The sequence below is a fragment of the Schistocerca cancellata genome, chromosome 6, assembly GCF_023864275.1.
Source record: "Schistocerca cancellata isolate TAMUIC-IGC-003103 chromosome 6, iqSchCanc2.1, whole genome shotgun sequence".
Classification (NCBI taxonomy): Eukaryota; Metazoa; Arthropoda; class Insecta; order Orthoptera; family Acrididae; genus Schistocerca; species Schistocerca cancellata.
The window spans coordinates 210,470,836-210,488,916 of record NC_064631.1 but is presented as its reverse complement, the minus strand read 5'-3'; the positions used below and the strand labels follow the sequence as shown (position 1 = coordinate 210,488,916).

The window sequence follows — 18,081 nt, the reverse complement described above, 5'->3', positions numbered from 1 at the left end:
CATTGGAATACGTCAAGCAAATAATTGAGGACGTAGGTTGCAAGTGCTACTCTGAGGTGAAGAGGTTAGCACAGGAAAGGAATTCGTGGCGGGCCGCATCAAACCAGTCAGTAGACTGACTGATGACAAAAAAAAAAAAAAATATGTTCACGTTAGATGTAGATGGAAGTCTACATTGATAGTAAGGTTATTTGGAAAGTAAGGACAGATCGGTCGCGAAATGGAAACCATAGTGAAAATCAGATGAAGCTTTGCACAGATGTGTTGAGCAGAGTCTCTAGAATGCACGTTGATGGATCGCGTCATGTCGACCTTTTCAGTTCAGAGTGCACACTGAGCGGATAAAGGTGCCTAGAAAATAGTGTCTGCTGACAGGTATGGGTGCCTGCTGTGAGATTTCAACTGATTTCATGCAGCTCACAAAACGTAACTGTCATGCATTTCATTCTTCATGACAACTGTTGGCAGGACAATCCAGGAGCAACAGACAGGCACCTACAGCGTGGGGAGTCTTTGTTCGCCCACCATACAGCCTGGACGTGGCTCCCTCTGATCTTCATTTATGCTCACATGAACCGCTGGCTATGAAGACAACATTTTGGCACAGACAACGAGCTGCAGGCCATAGCAGAGAATTGGAGGAAAGCGCAGGCGGTTATCTTATATGACGATGGTACTGGAGAGAACTGTCAAAGTCGAAGCGGTGACCATATAGAGAAGTAGGTGGAAGATGTAGCTAACAGTTGTAAATAAAACCTTTTTGATTTTCACAGTGATTTCCATTTCGCGATCGACCTCACTTCCCGAATAGTTTTCGTACTATTAAATAAAAGGCTGTGCAAGAAACATTTCGGTATTCGACTATAGACCGACCTCCTATGAAATGGCTGACTGGAACTACACTCCTGGAAATTGAAATAAGAACACCGTGAATTCATTGTCCCAGGAAGGGGAAACTTTATTGACACATTCCTGGGGTTAGATACATCACATGATCACACTGACAGAACCACAGGCACATAGACACAGGCAACAGAGCATGCACAATGTCGGCACTAGTACAGTGTATATCCACCTTTTGCAGCAATGCAGGCTGCTATTCTCCCATGGAGACGATCGTAGAGATGCTGGATGTAGTCCTGTGGAACGGCTTGCCATGCCATTTCCACCTGGCGCCTCAGTTGGACCAGCGTTCGTGCTGGACGTGCAGACCGCGTGAGACGACGCTTCATCCAGTCCCAAACATGCTCAATGGGGGACAGATCCGGAGATCTTGCTGGCCAGGGTAGTTGACTTACACCTTCTAGAGCACGTTGGGTGGCACGGGATACATGCGGTCGTGCATTGTCCTGTTGGAACAGCAAGTTCCCTTGCTGGTCTAGGAATGGTAGAACGATGGGTTCGATGACGGTTTGAATGTCCCGTGCACTATTCAGTGTCCCCTCGACGATCACCAGTGGTGTACTGCCAGTGTAGGAGATCGCTCCCCACACCATGATGCCGGGTGTTGGCCCTGTGTGCCGCGGTCGTATGCAGTCCTGATTGTGGCGCTCACCTGCACGGCGCCAAACACGCATACGACCATCATTGGCACCAAGGCAGAAGCGACTCTCATCGCTGAAGACGACACGTCTCCATTCGTCCCTCCATTCACGCCTATCGCGACACCACTGGAGGCGGGCTGCACGATGTTGGGGCGTGAGCGGAAGACGGCCTAACGGTGTGCGGGACCGTAGCCCAGCTTCATGGAGACGGTTGCGAATGGTCCTCGCCGATACCCCAGGAGCAACAGTGTCCCTAATTTGCTGGGAAGTGGCGGTGCGGTCCCCTACGGCACTGCGTAGGATCCTACGGTCTTGGCGTGCATCCGTGCGTCGCTGCGGTCCGGTCCCAGGTCGACGGGCACGTGCACCTTCCGCCGACCACTGTCGACAACATCGATGTACTGTGGAGACCTCACGCCCCACGTGTTGAGCAATTCGGCGGTACGTCCACCCGGCCTCCCGCATGCCCACTATACGCCCTCGCTCAAAGTCCGTCAACTGCACATACGGTTCACGTCCACGCTGTCGCGGCATGCTACCAGTGTTAAAGACTGCGATGGAGCTCCGTATGCCACGGCAAACTGGCTGACACTGACGGCGGCGGTGCACAAATGCTGCGCAGCTAGCGCCATTCGACGGCCAACACCGCGGTTCCTGGTGTGTCCGCTGTGCCGTGCGTGTGATCATTGCTTGTACAGCCCTCTCGCAGTGTCCGGAGCAAGTATGGTGGGTCTGACACACCGGTGTCAATGTGTTCTTTTTTCCATTTCCAGGAGTGTATTTGGAATTGCAGGCAAATGTGATAAATTAACATCCACGCAGTTTGATAGCCCTACAGGATCGATGCGACAATGAGTAGCGTCAGTCGCATCTGGCATACCTATAGAAACTTGTGGGCTCTCTTTCGCGTCGAACTGAGACAATTACCCGCGCTAGAGGTGGTGTTTCATTGTGTGACGTCTCCTGGGAGGTGACTCATAATTTGTCCGGTGTGCTTAGCAGACAACACATCACACTATACCGAGTCCAGAGCTGTCCGCATGACCTAGGTGCATTCTTCCCATGGTGGAGGTCTGCTCACAAAGTTTTGGTTTGCGAGAGTAGATTCGTCATGCCGTGTGAAAGTGGTAACTGTCCTACAATGATACTTGATACACTGTAAGCGTGACAAAAGTGAAAGTTGCAGGGTATACATTGTGTTGCATCTGAAAGTCCGCAAATCCCTACGCCCTCGGACGCTCTAAGTACGTGGTAAAGAGTTCGCTGTGATAAGGCTTTCCGGTATTTAAGCGATGGAGCAACATGGAGCGGTGCAGGAAACAAGAACAAAAAGCGGTCTCCATTTCCTGTGTTGTTAGGTCAGCTGTTAATTGTTGGAGGACTGCCCGGGAGGTTGGAAGCCGCGATAGCACACGCAGCTTCGCGGCTGAAAAATTCGTAAATGAGCGAAACTATCAGCGGCGGAAGTCCCCCGCCACTCATATAAATGCTACTAGAGGCAGGAGGCGTTTCCAGGTGGTGCGGTGCATTACGTTGTTGACACGTGCCGGACTGGCGGGATCCAATCATGGGCCAGCACGTTGTTGGCGTGTGTCTTCTCTTCACCTTCGCGACTGTCGCCGTGCTGTCGTCGCCCGAGTATAATGTAAATACTTTGTACGGTGATGGAAGTGACCCAGTTTCTTATGTAGGTGCGCTGTTGCTTTACTGATGGGACGAAAGAGATCAGCGGAGCGCTATGCAATCAACCCTCACAGTTTCAGTATTATAACTGTCGAAGCCTCAGAAGTTATTCCACTTGACGGGAACCCAAACGTTTTGTTTTGGTTTTGAAGTACAGGTAACAGTTGCCCGCTTCTCTGAACTCGTTCGCCTTTATGATGCGAGAATCAACACTGTCATTAAGTTAGACAGTATGACAATATTCCCGTTTCCAGGCGAAGCGACCCAGAATATTAAATGGAGACCTAATGAAATAATGCTTACAATTTCTATCAGTCTGCATGTGAATATTTTTGATGTTTGTAGAATCGTACGGCATTACTCCTCTTAAAATTATGGTTGCAATGAAGTAATGACAGTTCATGTACGGGGTTCATTCCATAAGTCATGGCAACTATGGTGTATCTTACGATAATGCGAGAACATAGAAATGTCACTATATGCTTTGAACCGGTAAGGCAGTGTGTATCTGAATGCCAACTAAGGTTCTAGTACAGGAGGTCGAGGCAAAGGGTGAAACGGAACAAAGGCATTGGAACTCCGTGTAAATTTATTGTGCATGAGCACAAATGGAAGAAAATGTCCTTCAGAGAAGTCTCCCAGTGGATCCAGACAGCACTGCCAGCGATGGGGAAGGCTTTGAATGCCATCGGCACTGCCAAGAATATGCGCCATCTGTAGTCGGAATGCCGCGAGGATATCCGCCCTGTTTGCAAAGCGCGTTCCACGTGGGTTTCTTCAGTTGTGGAATCAGATCGAAGTCGCATGGATTGGGGTGTGGTGAGGAGGGTGGGTGGGGGAGGATTGTCGACCCCTGCCGCTGTACACAATTGTTGATAACGTCAGTCATGTGGGTTGTAGCGTTATTATGGAGATTGCATTATCCAGCAGTGCCGGACGCTTTCGCCGTCACCCACCGCTGTTCGTCCGCCGCTCGTGGTCTCGCGGTAGCGTTCTCGCTTCCCGAGCACGGGGTCCCGGGTTCGATTCCCGGCGGGGTCAGGGATTTTCACCTGCCTCTAGATGACTGGGTGTTTGTGTTGTCCTCATCATTTCATCATCATCCAGGAAAGTGGCGAAATTGGACTGAGCAAAGATTGGGAAATTGTACGGGCACTGATAACCACGCAGTTGAGCGCCCCACAAACCAAACATCATCATCATCCACCGCTGTTCGTAGTTCCGCATGACGCTGAGTAGCAGTTCTGCCGGCCAGAAAGGCAATTGTCACTTATAATTGCTATTCCACTCTGCTTACATCCACCTTGTGGCACAGCCAACCTCGCATTGACTGTCTCAGGAGTTGGCACCGAGCTACCCTCGCGTGCGGTCGCAGTCTGTCGGTTGATTTCGATATTACCTGCTACAGGCTTTCGAATGAGTTTACTGAAATTAGAGTGTACGCACGATATATTATAGTTACCACGACATACGGAATGACACTCGTAGCAATTCATTGGAATGCTAAAAATCATCTAATACATAATCAAAGAACGTCTCCGTAGATGAATGATTAGTGTCACTGCAGTCGGCGTGGAAGGACACGGGTTCGGTTCGCGGTACCTCCTTACATTTTTTTTTTTTTTGTGAGGTAGCCAGGTCTGGTACGCGGTCTACTATGCCCTTGTGAGGCCGAATGAGGAGCTGCTTGAAGAAATAAGCAACTGCATCAGAATTCATCAACCGGCAATAACGGCTGGAGGTATTAGCGACATGCTGATCACATGTTGCACGATCATACAAGGTCAGTGACAAAAGTAATGAGACTGATTTTTTATTTACCAAAGTCTTTATTTTTTCAAACAACAATATTGTCCCCTTGAAAATAGTACCCTTCGGCTGCTAGACAGCGGCGGAGTCGATGTTCCCTGTCTTGGTAGCTGAGCTGAAAGGCCTCAATTGATAGTACCCTCATTAAGTCGGTCACATTCTTTTTTAGTGCTCTGCAGAGCCCCAAAATGAGGTCATTTAAGACTTTTTCAATTCGTGGAAAAGAAAGAAGTCATAAGGGCTCAGATCAGGTGAATAGTGGAGGCTGTACAACAACAGGAATGTCTTCTAGGGTCAAAAATTCTGTGATGGACGTGGCCATGTGACACGAGGCGTTGTCATGATGCGATATCCACTCATCTGCAATGTCCGGTCTCACTAGAGTCACCATTCCCCTGAGACTTTCAGGGACATCTTTAACACTTGGTTGACAGTTTGCCTGATCTCACCAGAGCACGCATACGTTCGAAGTTTTCGTCGGTTTTTTAAGTTGAAGGTCTCTCTGAGCGACGTTAACCAACCTCTTCTTGGCCTTCCAAAAACGATTTGTGCCAGCGAAAAACTTGTACTGTAGATGAGAAATGTTCCCCATAGGTCTGTCACTCTCGCGGATTCCCCAAGTTTAACACAAAACGTGATTGCATAACCTTGCTCTAAATTCCGCTGTTCCATTTTCGTAACACCCAACAAAGACGTAACTCTAAAAAATCACATGATGGCTGTACGGAGCTGAAATTTGGACTGAGCATCTGTAAAGGATGAACACAACGGTCTACACAAGTGGACCAAAGCAAAGTTATCAGACCGCTTGCAGTACTGACAGTCTCACTACTCTTCACACACACCTTGCAGATCGCTGCTCGTACTGCTTTGTCGGCTGCAATCTGGCCAGTCGGAACAGACGTAAGACATAACCCGTGAGTGGAGTTTACAAATTTTTGCATCACACTATAAATGAATGGGAGAGCTGCTCTCTACAAATAATGCTGGAAATGGACTCCGTTGAAGTCAGTGGTCTCTTTTCACTTATGTTGGTCAAAAATTACTGGGCACTCTCTGTTGTTCGTTCAAAGATGTCATCCATGTATTTGATGGCTTGTAACATCTTGTTTTATTTCTGTTGTGCTCTATATTCTTAAACGTCGATCTTGATCGCACACTACGGCACAGTTAACAATAACAAGTTTCAGTTTACTGTCATTATCGAATCATTAGGATTATTTTTATACAGTTATCAATAGCACATAATTTGCACAAACAAGCAAATGAGCGAGGGATTTCCGGTATTTAAGTGATGAAGCAGCACTGACTAGTGCAATAGGCAAGAACTAAAACACTCTCCATTTCAATATCACTTCCTCATGTACTCCTAAAGATCTGATAGTGACAGTAAGTCGAAACAGGTTATTGTGAATTTATGAATAAAATGCCAAACGTGATCGTGGACAGGTTTGTAAGCTCTATGTCTTTAATTGCCATTATGCTATAGTTTACCATAAATATATTTAATATGTTACTGTCGGTATCAATAGATAATGTTAGAAACGTATAAAGACCTACCTATCGGGAAATCAACTTTATTTATCCCCTTTTGACTTGTAAACGATGTTCTGGGGCATCCCAAAGATCTGCGATAGTTTAAAATTGGTGCATCGAGAAGTTTAGTTCAATAATTGTACATGATGTCTTGTATCGACGATGATACCATTGTTTTCTTATAGTCAGCGGTTTCTTTATTCGCGTCAGAAGCATGAGTACAAATAAGCACAGAAGGAAAGTAGTAAATATATAAAACAAGTAACTTGAAGGAAACAAGTCCGGCTTGATGTAAGTGGAAGATAACACGCTGGATGTCCAAAAGCAGGCAACTTCAAGAAGATTTGGGGCTGCCTGAAGTAGGTCTTCCTTGGTGCTGGCAGCAAAGCAAGTTTTCTGTGGTTTGCCTTTCTCTGCGGTCGCAGTTGATAGAGACGACTGGAATTCCCCCTTTTTGGAGGCTATGACTCGACCTTCCAATTCCAGGGTAAAGGCGAATGGGAGAACTCCATCGAATCCATTTCTCTTGGTAATCAGGAAGGAGATTTCCAGATGGCTAGGCCGAAGTGGATCGTTTCCAGCTTTCCATATTTCTATTATTGCTTTGGATTGGGTCGTTTCTGGTTTTCATGGAGATTTTCCCTGAGTTCAATCTCTGGACGGTTAATTCATAATCATGGAATGGATGGCTGGTCTTTGACCGGGTTTTGTCTCTCCTCACTGGTAGCTGCCTCACGATGCATGTCTGCTGGAGCAGTACCTGCCATATGACGTACTTGCGCAAGTGGTGTCGGCAATGACATCCAGTGATAAGGATGCACGCTTCATTTGTTGCCTGTCGACTTCTTTGGCGTAGTTTTACGTACAAGACACATACCTTAGAGACGTAGATTTATAATGTTGTTGTTATTAGAGTTTGTGACTGGGGATATTATTTCTGACTTCCAATTTCAAACTTGTGTTATGGCAGTGTGACACTCTTTGAATCTGGTGCAGCAGCCAATTGTTTACTTACCCTGAGACGCTGCACTTACTATATGTCTGTCTGTGTTCAAGATGAAAGCACACAGTTGAGTTTGAAGTGGGTTTGGGCAGTAGACACTCAATATCATCAAAGCATCCGTCTTCTTCAAAGAGTTAGCCTGAGTTGTCAGTGCCATATCATTCACATAAAGGAAATTACAGGTGTGCTATGACAGTGGCTGATAATTTGTATAGACGTTAAAAAGAGCGGGGGCCAATACGGTTCCTATTTTCTGAGCCACCGTCAACATCAGTCGTGCAATTCGAAACCTGAAAAACCAGCCCAAGCCCATCACAAAATGTACACCAAATTCATTTCCGGAAACAGCAAAGAAAGATAAACGAAGAAACGGTGATGCTATTAGAGAGGCATGCGAAAGCTAAACATATACCTACTTGATAAGCGTCTCATGCACTGTAAGTAATCTCTGTGTGGAAATTTCTCACTCCCCAGAGATCAATGACACCTTGTTTGCACAGCGCTAAACGTCATCGCCAATCTACACTCCTGGAAATGGAAAAAAGAACACATTGACACCGGTGTGTCAGACCCACCATACTTGCTCCGGACACTGCGAGAGGGCTGTACAAGCAATGATCACACGCACGGCACAGCGGACACACCAGGAACCGCGGTGTTGGCCGTCGAATGGCGCTAGCTGCGCAGCATTTGTGCACCGCCGCCGTCAGTGTCAGCCAGTTTGCCGTGGCATACAGAGCTCCATCGCAGTCTTTAACACTGGTAGCATGCCGCGACAGCGTGGACGTGAACCGTATGTGCAGTTGACGGACTTTGAGCGAAGGCGTATAGTGGGCATGCGGGAGGCCGGGTGGACGTACCGCCGAATTGCTCAACACGTGGGGCGTGAGGTCTCCACAGTACATCGATGTTGTCGCCAGTGGTCGGCGGAAGGTGCACGTGCCCGTCGACCTGGGACCGGACCGCAGCGACGCACGGATGCACGCCAAGACCGTAGGATCCTACGCAGTGCCGTAGGGGACCGCACCGCCACTTCCCAGCAAATTAGGGACACTGTTGCTCCTGGGGTATCGGCGAGGACCATTCGCAACCGTCTCCATGAAGCTGGGCTACGGTCCCGCACACCGTTAGGCCGTCTTCCGCTCACGCCCCAACATCGTGCAGCCCGCCTCCAGTGGTGTCGCGACAGGCGTGAATGGAGGGACGAATGGAGACGTGTCGTCTTCAGCGATGAGAGTCGCTTCTGCCTTGGTGCCAATGATGGTCGTATGCGTGTTTGGCGCCGTGCAGGTGAGCGCCACAATCAGGACTGCATACGACCGAGGCACACAGGGCCAACACCCGGCATCATGGTGTGGGGAGCGATCTCCTACACTGGCCGTACACCACTGGTGATCGTCGAGGGGACACTGAATAGTGCACGGTACATCCAAACCGTCATCGAACCCATCGTTCTACCATTCCTAGACCGGCAAGGGAACTTGCTGTTCCAACAGGACAATGCACGTCCGCATGTATCCCGTGCCACCCAACGTGCTCTAGAAGGTGTAAGTCAACTACCCTGGCCAGCAAGATCTCCGGATCTGTCCCCCATTGAGCATGTTTGGGACTGGATGAAGCGTCGTCTCACGCGGTCTGCACGTCCAGCACGAACGCTGGTCCAACTGAGGCGCCAGGTGGAAATGGCATGGCAAGCCGTTCCACAGGACTACATCCAGCATCTCTACGATCGTCTCCATGGGAGAATAGCAGCCTGCATTGCTGCGAAAGGTGGATATACACTGTACTAGTGCCGACATTGTGCATGCTCTGTTGCCTGTGTCTATGTGGCTGTGGTTCTGTCAGTGTGATCATGTGATGTATCTGACCCCAGGAACGTGTCAATAAAGTTTCCCCTTCCTGGGACAATGAATTCACGGTGTTCTTATTTCAATTTCCAGGAGTGTATTTTTGTGATAAAATTTGCTTTTATTTCATTTTATTGTGGTTTGGTGTACGTACCACTCAACTAGCTCCATATTACATCAGTAGTACATGTGATGATTGAAACAAATTTACTTAAGCACATGTGGAGCATACAGTTCCTGATATTTCTTTAAGCTATCAATATTTCGACTGGTTTCGTTTCGCTCTCCATTTTTTTTCCTGTTTTGTGCTAATGTTTCCACATCTACATATCTTATACATCAGCACTGTCTAGTCTTCCCCTTCCTATACTGATATCCCCGCTGCTGTTCCTTACAGTGCTAAGGTAACTATTCCCAGAAGCCATAGCAGAAGCCCCCACAACCAGTTCCTTCTTTTGGTAAGGGTTGCCAATTGACTTATTATCTCGTCTGTTCTTTTCAGTACTTCTACATTTTGTACGTTAGCTGTCTACTTAATTTTGAACACTCTTCGTTTTCACCACATCTCAAATGTTTCCCCTTACTTCTTCTCGTGATTTCCGCTGTTCCAAGTTTCAGTCTCATACGATGCTGTGCTCCGAATGTACTTCCAGGATCTTCTTCCCCAGTGTCCTATTAATCAATATATTAAATTAAAAGGAAAGTCAGCGTTGGCCGTAATATTGATGTTTTATGGCATCAATATTGCGGCCAACGCTGACTTTCCTTTTAATTTAACGTATATGGTCGTTGTGCACACAGCACTCCATGCAGTCGCCAATCAATAAAATCAATATATGATAGCAGTAGAGTTCATTTATTTAAAAAAGCTCTCTTCGCATGTACCAATTTGCTTCTAATACCTTTCTTGTTTCGGTCATTCTTTGTAGTTTCACTTCCTGATTAGGAGAATTCTTTCACGTCTTGCAACCTTGTGTCGTTCGCAGGTTTGATTGTGAGAAAGTCCTAATTACAACCACTCTTCGTATTTGCTTTGCTTGTTCTTTAGTCATATTTTCTGCTGAGTATGCCGTTCATTGCTTTCAACGGGGCTTCCTTCCATCTGGCCAAATGCCTATGTGGGATATGATTATCAATATTAGTATACACTGATTGACAGAAAGCGTGATGCACCAGAAGGGGAAGAGGAAAGGAAGTGACACTATGTGGTGTTATTTCCATTATTACAACATCGAGTCAAATTTACGATGGACTTGGCTTTATGAGTCCACTTACCAGTATGACGTTGCACTCCCTTTCGGCGTGGATGCGTGCACTGACTGGATGGAGAAGGTGCCGCAAAGCCGTCGTATCCTCTCCTGAGGAGCTAGTTGGCACCTGTTGTAACTTGTCTTCTATATCCTGGATACTGGTACTGGGACGGAGTTGATGCCCGAGCTGGTCCCACATGTTCTATCGGGAATAGATCTAGGGATCTTGATGATCACAACATCGCTCACACAATTCATAGAGACATGTGCCATGTGTGGACAAGTATTGTCCTGTCGAAGAACGGCACTTACTAGAATAAGATTTTCACTCTGCAGCGGAGTGTGCGCTGATATGAAACTTCCTGGCAGATTAAAACTGTGTGTCGGACCGAGACTCGAACTCGGGACCTTTGCCTTTCGCGGGCAAGTGCTCTACCAACTGAGCTATTCCTTTCTTTCAGGAGTGCTAGTTCTGAAAGTTTCGCAGCAGAGCTTCTGTAAAGTTTGGAAGGTAGGAGACGAGGTACTGGCAGAAGTAAAGCTGTGAGGACGGGGCGTGAGTCGTGCTTGGGTAGCTCAGTTGGTAGAGCACTTGCCCGCGGAAGGCACAGGTCCCGAGTTCGAGTCTCGGTCCGGCACACAGTTTTAATCTGCCAGGAAGTTTCAACGGCACTTACTGTTACATGAGAGGTTACACATGAGGACACAGGGTGTACCATTGTGCCGTCAGAGTTGCCCCAATCTCTGCCAGCCATCACCTGAAGTCTTACCTCATGGATCCCCACAGCATACCGCCAGGAATAACAGCGATGGATCTCCCCAACACATTGGAGGAGTGGGACCTCTCTCCAAGGCCGCCGCCATATCCGCCAACGATGCTCATCTGGATAGTAAATAACTGCGATTCATGTATCGATGTATGCAATGCGGCTTCATTCATCAATAGCCCATACTTCCCGACATCGCGCCATTCGAAACGCAGTCGTTTGTGTTGTGGTGTTAACGGCAGCCTATGCATGTGACGGTAATTCACTAGTCTGGATGTGCCAGTCTACGACCAGTGGCGCGAAACGACACAGAACGCTCTCGGATGGCAGGTGCAGATGCGAAGGGGCTACGATGTGCTCAATACGGCTGTCTTCCTTTGTGGTGTTCACACGTGACCGATAGGGACTTTGACGACGACTGTGCCTGCCCTCACGCTCCCATCCAGTCCACCAAAGGACCAGTGCTGCTTACAAATGCCTCAAAAAATCTGGGTATCGCAAGATCCAAAAAGCCAGCCAAATGGAGAATCACAATGAGGCAATTTTCAAACTTTGTCAGGTGCTGTTAACGCTGTCTCATACGAGTACGAAGCATCTCTGTACCATTCACTGCGATCACTCAACTACTGAAGCTGCTCCCCCCCCCCCCCCCATGCCTCTTATTCTCGAACCAGGCCTTATAAGAACACTACACACATTGACCTACGACCATGTCTTCTGTATGCTTCACTTTTTTGTCAGGTAGTTTATGTTCCTCTTGCAGTTTTATTCCTCTCCACGAAGTTTCATACACTGCCTCCATTGCTTCGGTTGCGTACTAGTACGCTACAATCATTGTCTAGTATCCTTCTTTACACAAACTTGTCTTTCTGATATTCTCTTTGTGTTCTGTGGATCTTGTACATTATCTGATCAGAAGTATCCGGAGGTGACTTCTAGATGTGAGAAGAGGTGGCCCTGCCAGTATAAAAGGAGACAAGGAGTATTGGGGTGCCAGTAGAGAAGCGGTAACAGCAGAATTGGCCGGTTGGGAGAGCTCAGTAACTCCAAACGTCGACTAGTCATTGGATGTCTCGTGAATAAAAAATGCATCAGGAACATTTTAACCCTTCTAGAGCTGTCCAAATCGACTGTTCATATAACTGAGAAGAAAAACGCGAAGGAACACCCACAGCTAAATCAATACCAGGCAGGCCTTGTGTACTGACAAACAGCGACCATCGACCATTGCAGAGAATGGTTGTAAAAAAGCCTGTGGAACCAACTGGAGGACTCACTCATGAGTTCCAAAGTGGTGCCAAGCGTCCAGCTAGTTCAGTAATTGTGGATAAGAAGTTAGAAAGAATTGGGTACATTGTACAGCAGTTCATCATAAGCCACACACTTCTGTACTGAATGACTGGAAACAAGTGATGTGGAGTGATCAATCACGCTATACCCTATGTGGGCTTGGGTTTGACGAATGTCGAGAACTTTACATACCACCAAGTGTACTGCCAACAGTGAAGTATGTTACGCTAAGGAAGTTTCTTTCGTGGTTGGGCCGTAGTCTCCTTATTGCCCTTAAGAAAACAGTAAATGCGGGAGGATAAGAACACATTTTACAGTATTGTGTACTGCGCACAGTAGAGGGTCAGTTTGGAAACCATGACTGTTTCTAGCAGCACGACAATGCATTATATCTTATGCAGCAACTGTAGACCGTGGTCTAGGGGCAGTAACATTCCTGATATGGTCTGGCCTGCCTAGAGTGTAGATCTGAACCCAATGGAACAGCTTTGGGATGAGTCAGAAAATCGACTTCGCTCACGATCTTCTCTGTTTTCGGCTCGTGAGGAAGACAGGCATTCAAAAGTCTCTTAAAATGTGTCCCCCGTAGTGTTCAAGTCATCATAAAAGCAACGGGCGGACGTAACCGAAATTAGTGTATTAAGTGTCCTGATATTTTTTATCAGATAGTGTAGATAATTTGTGTATCTATGCCTTAACCCAATCTTCTTATTGCACACATCTTGTTCCTCATTATACTGACTAAGTAATTTTCTAGGTGAACATATGCTACTATAATACAATTTTTTAAACATCTGTCTTCTATTACTAAGAGCAATTGCTTCTCTGGTATCTTTCCCCTTCTTGAAACCAACCGATTGTCTTCCAGTATGATTGGCGATAGGGCGCTGATAGCTGCATTGGAACTCGAATTCTAAACGTCATAGGGGGTGGGGGTGGCGGGGGGGCACATTACTATTGGATCTGAGAGTGGGCCCCAACCAGCTCACAGTTTTAATCTAGTAGCAAGTTTCAAACCAGCGCACACTCCTCTGCTGATTGAGAGATTCATTCTCGACGTCATAATAATACTCATGAAAAGTATCTACCTGGTATCAGAGCGATCATAAAAACATTGCTCTAGCGTTTCTGTCCCTGAGCTGCAACGAATGTCCGCTGATAAATCTGCCGAGAATCCCTTACATGTAGTTCATACAGTGTGCATAATAGCTGAGGTTTCTGTGTCAATGAAGTCAATTTGAAAATGACATGACTCGTCAATCTGTGGCACTTTTATCAAAAGTTTCTTTGTTGAAACTAAGAAGCTTTGCCCCTTAGTTCTGTTCTTTCCAAGTGCTCACGAACACCGTTAACAAGGTGCAGAAATGAATCCGAAACGAAACCACTGTTGCTTCACTAACACAGTGAATAAGAAGCGTTCGTTAACCACAGATAAATGCATTATTAATCACAGATTATTGTCCTATTACTTACAGGACATCTTGCTTTGACATCTGGAACTGTCTTGGAAAAGTCAGAAGCTTCGCATATATGCAGAGAGGCACACTCGATTCATTCAATATTTCTAAAGGTACACATCGTACTGAAATATCATACGTAAACATGTCTGTATCAGATATATGCTATTTAATAATACTATCAGTTTTCAGCTAGAAGGAGTTCTTACAATAAACACTCATTTTTCCACTGACAACACCAGTTTTTCAATGGAAAATCCGGTTCTGCGGCCGAGATATTGTTTTTGCCTGAAACGATTTTTCGATTCGCAATAGATGGAAATCTGGATTCAGTAGCTACACAGTTAGTAATTTCCATTTTTCATTCCTGAATATGGTCTGTGACAAAATGAATATAGCTTTTACTAAAGCATTTTTCCAACTTACAATACTCTGAATCCTACGATTTCTTAGAGAGAAAGAGCTTCAGAAATTGAGCAAGACAATAACGCTTAGGTCCAATTCTGCCCCTTATGCAAGCAGTTATTCGGCTTGACATTGATTGACAGAGTTGTTGGCTATCCTGATGAGGGATACCGTGCCAAACTCTGCCCGACTGGCACGGTAGATAGTCAAAATCCCGAGGTGGTAGGAGAGCCCTGCCCATAATGCTCCCAGAGCTCCTTCAGTCTTGTGCACGCAGAAGTAGGGTGTCAGTTTGAATACTGGGCAAAGTGCCCTTTCTTCTTCTCATCTCAATATAAAGTAAGACAACTGGGAACCCCCTTACGACGGCATGTGACCAGCACGTACCTTGGACAATAGCGAAGGCTGGAAAATGGAAGCCACCAATCCACTGTACCAATACGACGACAGATAACGATATATCCAACCGCGTGTGTTAAAAATGCGGAAAACCCATCCCCTCCTTTTCTCTCTGAGTTTCGTTATTTGTGCTCTGTGTATCAGAGTGAGAGGAAGGACCATCGGCAGCGAAGTTATCGTACTTAGAAAATGGCAGCAGATATTACCATAAATTACCAGGTATTACAGTGACTGTGTGACTGAACTCTATAAAATAATGACACCATGATATTTACTGCAAGCACCATATTTAAAATACTAAACGGATGTCTACTAACATCTATTCCTTCCACGCAAATGGAACGTCGAGTCTTAATGTACTCTCCGCCACAACCGTAAGGTGGTATGTGTACGCTGTGGTACAGTCGCCCAATATATGTACTGGGATCGTCTGTTGTATTTCGGATGCCGTTCAAGTTCCTAATCAAAATAGGTGTAGATAAGAAAGGAGGTGGGTTTCCGCTGTGCCCATGTGGAAGGGTTGGGATATGTTTTACACTAGTGGGAGATTGGTATCATGTATTTTTTATACGAAGCATAGCATAATTAAAGTTTTCTTTGATCGTGTCGCTGGAGAACTGTAAATCAACTTCGGCCTTCATTCTCGCCATTAAAAACTGTTGTTATAGAGGTTTACGGCAGAAGCGTACGTGCAATCCTCTTCGTGACCATGGATGACCTACCAAAAAGTTGAATGCGGCCCGAAAGACGCCGCTGTTCGTAATACACAAGGCTCCTCCCACCCACACTATAATCTCTTCGACAGCGGTAAGCAGGGGGCGGGTCGAAATTATCACGCCTCTGAGGGCAACTGCCTGAGTTAAAAAAAGGCGACAAACGCCTTCTCCCTCTCTCTCTCTCTCTCTCTCTCTCTCTCCAGACCAATAGGAACGCATTAATTGGTGGGGAGCACCTCCCCTTTTCTTTTTATTTCTAGAACCTCGTCATTTGTGCTCTGTACACCGTAGTGAGACGAATCAGAAAATGGTGGCGTAAATGAGGAAGTAATACACTTTAACAATACAGTATGTAACTGAATAACTATAATTTCTATAATTTAAAGACGCCAGGGCATTTACTGCAAGCAATCCCTCGTCCTATAGCTATTTGCTATGTTACAGATTACTTCCAAATACTCACACTTCCATTGTAAGGTACAGGTTGACAATTATCGAACAATATGAAAAAAAGGAAATTAGTTACAAACTACGGTGTGCACACACGTTATTCAACATGTAATAGTCACTGCTGATATTCGGATTTACGTTATGAGATGTTCGATATGCCTGCCACCATTGGCGATTATGTGACTCAGACGAATAGCGAAATTCTGGATGACCCGTTGAAGTGTCGGAACATCGATGCTGTCGATGATCTCCTGAATCGCTGTCTTCAGTTCAGCAATGGTTTCGGGGTTATTGCTGTACACCTTGTCTTTAATGTAGCCCCACAGAAAGGAGTCGTATTTGTTAAAATCCGGAGAATATGGCGGCCAATCGAGGCCCATGCCAGTGACCTGTGGGTACCCCAGAACCAGAATTTGGTCCCTAAAGTGCTCCTCCAGGACATTAAAAACTCTTCTGCTTCGATAGGGTCAAGCTCCGTCTTGCATGAACCACATTGTGTCGAAATCAGGGTACTTTGGATAATGGGGATGAAATCATCTTCCAAAACCTTCACGTACAGTTAGGCAGTCATCGTGTCGTCGAGGAATATCGCACCAATTATTCCATAATTGGACATTGGACACCACACAGTCACCTGCTGAGGGCGAAGAGAGTTCTCGATCGCGAAATCAGGATTCTCAGTGCTCCAAATGCGCCAATTTTTCTTATTGACGTACCTGTGCAAGTGAAAGTGGGCTTCGTCGCTAAACCAAACCATAAAGCGCATACTAATTCCGATCATGCCCCCGTGGCCAACCGTGCAGTTTGAACGTTCTAGCGCAAACCGTTTAGAAGTTAATGGCAAATTTACTTCATACAGTTTAATCACTGTTATCCTGTAATCGAAAATACATGGTTTTAAATGTTTAACTACTACTGCAGTGTATTATTTCAACAAATTACATCATCACGTGTTAGACATACTTCAACAAATATAAGAGGTATGATACAGGAAATGTACCATTACTTAAAAACGCGAGGAGACCTACGGTGAGTACAATTGTCCCAGTGCTCACGCGCCACTCGGCAGGTAGAAAGTCCAGTGTCTAGTGCATTGGAAAGGAAATGGTAGAGAAATGCACTTTATTAAAAACGAATTAAAAAATAAGTGTGTTTATCCGTCTCAGTGTCCACTGGTGACCGTCGGGAAAGTGGCTAGAGAAAGAATTCTGCCAGCGTGCTCCCAGTCAGACAGCGACCATCCATGCCCTCCACGTCATAGAAGTGGAGAATGCTGTAACGCAGACAAGTTCTACCAGCAGAAACACACAGCAAGGGAGTATTAGAAAGTAAGCAATATTCGAAATCCTGATGTTTTGTTTGATTACAGAATTCTAATCTTAGGTTACTTCCAGAAAATGGCACGTTGTTATCACTTCTGCTAGAAAAGTCCTCTCGACAGTAAATTACCTGAAAATTAAAATCATTTCCCGAAACGTATCATGCAGGTGAAAAATAATTTTGGTTCTGGTATTACACGACTACCTCTACGCCCAGCGACTTATTACCAACCGCGCAAGGGAGCATCAAAATACTATTATGCATTTTATCATTAGAGCAGTAAGGATCCTAAGGCACGGAAGAAAACATGAACCAAGCAGTAGCGTAACGCGGTTGTATCGTAGTGACATTATGTATACTAAAATTACGAGTCATAACAGTAAGTGGCGTCATGATCACATTTACACCTACATGAGTAATGCGGGATTTGGGAGCGTTTGTCTGTTTTTACAGTTGAGTCCGACAGTTGTTTGGATACACGAATGGGCAATGTGCCTGGACTTGTTTCTCACCTGCACAGCAGTACAAACATCCATGTATGAGTGACAACATAGTTCTTGTGAAAGTCTGCCAGGTAATGTTGGGGGATGTGCATTTGAAGCAGG

The 18,081-nt window shown here is 46.0% G+C and overlaps 1 protein-coding gene across 1 annotated transcript in view; it reads left to right on the top strand.

Annotated features, from left to right (window-relative positions):
* The first annotated feature begins 3,044 nt into the window (after positions 1 to 3,044).
* LOC126191096 (uncharacterized) overlaps positions 3,045 to 18,081 on the top strand; it is a 150,437-nt gene continuing 135,400 nt past the window's right edge. The window contains exon 1 of the mRNA XM_049931826.1: positions 3,045 to 3,189. Within this exon, the coding sequence (XP_049787783.1) occupies positions 3,112 to 3,189 (78 nt within the window). The 5' untranslated portion in view covers positions 3,045 to 3,111. The remainder of the gene's footprint in view (positions 3,190 to 18,081) is intronic.